Raw genomic sequence first — 4,087 nt, forward strand, 5'->3', positions numbered from 1 at the left:
GTAGTGACATTATGGACGGATCTCAACCCAGGGCGTAGGTTTTGGAAATGTCCTAGCAGTTGCGGTTTCATTGCATGGTTTGATGAGCCCATGTGTCGAAGGGCTGTGGCTGTCATTCCAGGTTTGCTAAGATCCAAGAACAAGCTTCAAGAATCTCTGCTGCAAGCAAGTTTTGAAGCAAAAAAAGTGAAGATGATGCTAGTTTTTAGTTGGGTTTTCTTTTTCATGTATGTGTACAAAAGATGCTAATAGTATTAGTCTGGAGATGATGGTTCTTTTGCTTGTGGGTAGATAGATGATGGTTCTTTTGCTTGTGGGTAGAATCAGATAGTACTATTAATTTGAAGATGATTTCGTTTTTTTGTTTGTGATGTAAGAAATGTTCGTATGTATGAATGGAATGCTTTTTATTTGGGAAACTTTTAGTCTGCAACCATTGACAAATATTGGTCTGTAACGTAATGAGTGTAAAATATTGGTTTGCTTAATGAACTATCCAGATCCATTAAAGTATAAAAAATGAAAGTGAAAGGTTTTTATAGGGTTTAGACCATTGTAGTATAATGTGTGAACCATTGTAAAGCCATAACAACATTAGAAATGTTCAAAAATAAAATGCAAACTTTTGCATAGTCATAAAGTTCATTACATAACCTTAAAGTGCAAAGTCATAATACCAAAAAAATATCAAAAGAGCTTGCAGACTAATGTATCATAACCAAAAGAACCATCTTAGTCTAGCACCCTGTGTGAACCATAATACCAACAAAAGATAAAGACACACAATAACCAACTTAGTCTGACCTTTCTAAGGTACCAAAACAAACAACACAAAAGACCTTTCTAAGGTTCCATAACAAACAACACAAAAGACAACAAATCAAACTTTTTCCTTCATTTTGGATTTATCCTTAAGTTTGGTTTTCTCCTTCATTTTGGGTTTCTCCTTTTTTCCATCTCCCTGCTTCTTTGCCTTGCTAAGCTTCTTGCCCCCTGCCACCACATTTCTAACTTCAGTTTGTCCCCCTTGTCCCTTGCAACTCCTAGAGTTGTGACCCTTGTTCTTGCATTTGCTACAAGTAACTGTAAGGAACTTCCTGGTCAAACTTTTACCTTGATTATTTGGTTCTTCAGTTTGAGCTCTCTTTCTCTTCTTTTTTGGTCTCCCCACCTGCATAATTAATAAATTATAAAACAATATAAACGTATACTAACTTGTAAATTGAAAATTATTTACCTGTGTAGTATGTTTGGGGGGTGTTAGTGTTGTGGGGCAATCTGACTTTGGCCACATACTTCTTCCATTGATTGGTTGAACTTTGTACTTGTACATTTCATTCCATGTGCTTAACCTATAACATGGATGTACCCACTCCTCAAGAGGTGGGACATTTTTTGCCCCATGCTCAACCTTATCCCAAATGGCACTAACAAGATGAGAGCATGGTATCCCAGTGATCTCTGTATGCCTGCAACTACAGTTCCTGTCCCTCCAATTAACCACAAATTGTTCCCCCATTGTCCCAGTAACTTGAGTCTTCTCAGCACCATTAAATATGCAAGTGTATTGAGAAGCATCTTTCTTAACTCCATCTAAAAGTTTTGTGGCTGTTGGGGTAAGAGGCCCTTGAGACTTATCTATCAAATTTTGCACAATACAAATTCGTTTCATTAAGTATTCCCTAATATATTCTAAACATGTAATTATAGGTTTGTCTCGAGCATCTAACAACTTTGAGTTGAAAACTTCACATAAATTATTCAACAAAATATCTGTATGTGCTCTTCCTGTACAATGCAACAAAATATCTTATAAGAATCTGTCAAAGTGTAAATCTTCCTTGAATATGTCAAGGTGTCTAACTGTTATATAAGGGTAAATATACCTGACATATGTGCTCTGGCCCAATGTTTGGGTGGAATTTTCTTTAACCAATCACATGCCTTTGAATTGAACTTGTTAAAATCTTCCATGAATCGGTCAAAGTGTCTAACTGTTGTTGCTGTTGCACATTCCCATAAATGATCTCTGTGCTCCTTCCCCCTCCATTGTAGCTTCATGTTTTCGTGAATATGTCTTAAACAAAACCTGTGTTCAGCGCTAGGGAATAGGTTGGCAATAGCAGGTAAAATCCCCTAATAAACAAGTAACAAAATTGTTACTTTTTAAAGGTAGCAGACAAAATTACACAGATGTCATGAACAAGTATCATAAGAAGACTAACCTTTTTCCTGTCAGAAATAAATGTGAAGTTTGAATTTGTAGACAGCTCCAAATCTTCACCTAGACACTCTAGAAACCAACTCCATGAGCTTTTGTTCTCGGCTTCAACTATGGCATATGCTAGTGGGTAGATCCCATTATTGGAATCAAGACCCACAGCAGTGAGAACCTGTCCAGGGTAAGGTCCCTTCATGAAAGCCCCATCGAATCCTAAGAAATCTCTTAAACCTGCCTTAAAACCCAGTTTTAATGCACCTAAACAGACATAAATTCTCTTAAACATCCTAGTTTCCAAGTTTGCATTTGGTTCACTGTATACATCAATCTTCACAGTTGTTCCTGGGTTGCACTGTTGTAATTCTAGTACATAATCCCTGAGAAGGCTGTATTGCTTTTCATAATCTCCGTGAACATGTTTCTGTGCAAGCTGTTTAGCCCTAAAGACCTTCATTCTTGACATCCCCACCTCGTATGTCTTTTGTAACTCTACACGCAAAGCTTTGACTGGGATAGTTGGGTTTCCTTCCACTTGTTGAAGAATGGTGGTTGCAAGAAACTTAGAAGTACACGCTTTAATAGATCTTGACTGCACACATCTATGCTCATGAACCAAAGTTTTCACCATCCAATCGCTTTCTTCATCAGATCTAGAAATTAATACCACCCAAGGGCATGTTGCTTTTTGTGAACTTACTGTTTTGTCCTTGCATTTGATTCTACTTTTTGTCCATGGCCCACCTGCCATTTCTGGGACCACACCCCTGCATTTTGCCCTAATTCTTTGTTTATCATTTTTTGCAAAATAAATGTTTCTCCTAGTTCGAATTGAATGCATTTTAATGTAGTCCTTTGCTTCTGATGAGGACCTAAATATTTGACCCAGATAGAATGCAGTTTCATGTACTACTCTTGATGAACACGTGGTTGGTTTGTTTAACCTTCTCATTAACTTCTTCCTCTCATCTTCTTCTACACCAGCTGATTCAAACAACTGTGTATCTATCACCTCCAAATCGTCATCAACTGTGACATCAGGTGCATTGAATGATTAGTGGTTATCTAGATTTGGAAAAGAATAAACACCACTGTGGAAGTCTTTCATATTCACTTCGACATCCTCCACCATATTAAGTTCATCCACTAAAAAGTCACTATCCTCGCTTATACTTCCATTGGTACTAGTCTCATCACTAATAGCATCTCCAATTTCTTCATTGTCCCCCATCTGTTGGTAATCATCGTCCCCCATTTGTTGGTAATCATTATGATCCATATAAAAGAAAGGATCAAAGTCTTCTGAAGGTCCAACATCTTGGGCTTTGTTAAGCTCCTCACTTGCAGGCTGAACTCCAACATCTTTCAATACATCTCTATCAAAATGTCCAAAAGGTACAACAGACCTAGAAAAGTCATAGTTCTCATTCAAGTCCAATTTTCTACTACATGATCCTACCTCTGTACTTGTAAACTTTTTTCGATTGAGTTCCGGAGAAATAGGCTCATTGATTTCTTCCAATACGACCTTATTTGGAGACATAAAGTATGTATGGAGTCTAGTAGTTCCATGTTCAGTATACACCATAATCTCTTTATGATTAGCGACATGCTTACTTAACAAAAGTACGTCTGAGTCATTACCTAAAGGAAGTAACCCATAATCGATTTCAATCTCTGGAATCAAGAAGTGGTAGTAGATAGGCTCACCGTTGATATAACCTATCTCCTTCATCATATCGTCTAACTCATGTACGGAGAACACGTCCATGTCTACGTAGTCAACATAGTCAATACTCCCACCAACGTAACGTCTTCCTGGGTATTTTGTGAACATACCCCCATGGTGAATCTTGAATGTGCAAAAAC

At 37.6% G+C, this 4,087-nt stretch overlaps 1 protein-coding gene across 1 annotated transcript; it reads right to left on the reverse strand.

The window, feature by feature from the left end:
* Positions 1 to 601: 601 nt before the first annotated feature.
* Positions 602 to 1,824, reverse strand: LOC111885875 (uncharacterized). The gene is made up of 2 exons (XM_023882106.3): positions 1,238 to 1,824; positions 602 to 1,171 (listed from the first exon to the last, which is right to left on the reverse strand). The coding sequence occupies exons 1-2, from the start codon at positions 1,670 to 1,672 to the stop codon at positions 881 to 883; spliced, it is 726 nt and encodes a 241-aa protein (XP_023737874.2). The 5' UTR covers positions 1,673 to 1,824; the 3' UTR covers positions 602 to 880.
* Positions 1,825 to 4,087: the final 2,263 nt, after the last annotated feature.

This window comes from Lactuca sativa, chromosome 5 (genome assembly GCF_002870075.4).
Source record: "Lactuca sativa cultivar Salinas chromosome 5, Lsat_Salinas_v11, whole genome shotgun sequence".
Taxonomy (NCBI): Eukaryota; Viridiplantae; Streptophyta; class Magnoliopsida; order Asterales; family Asteraceae; genus Lactuca; species Lactuca sativa.

Bases quoted from the DNA above. Each gene is read 5' to 3' on its own strand.
- LOC111885875 (XM_023882106.3), bottom strand. From the start codon at position 1,672: ATGAAACGAATTTGTATTGTGCAAAATTTGATAGATAAGTCTCAAGGG. The intron at 1,172-1,237 runs GTAAATAATTTT...TTAATTATGCAG, and splicing joins CCCCCAAACATACTACACAG to GTGGGGAGACCAAAAAAGAA.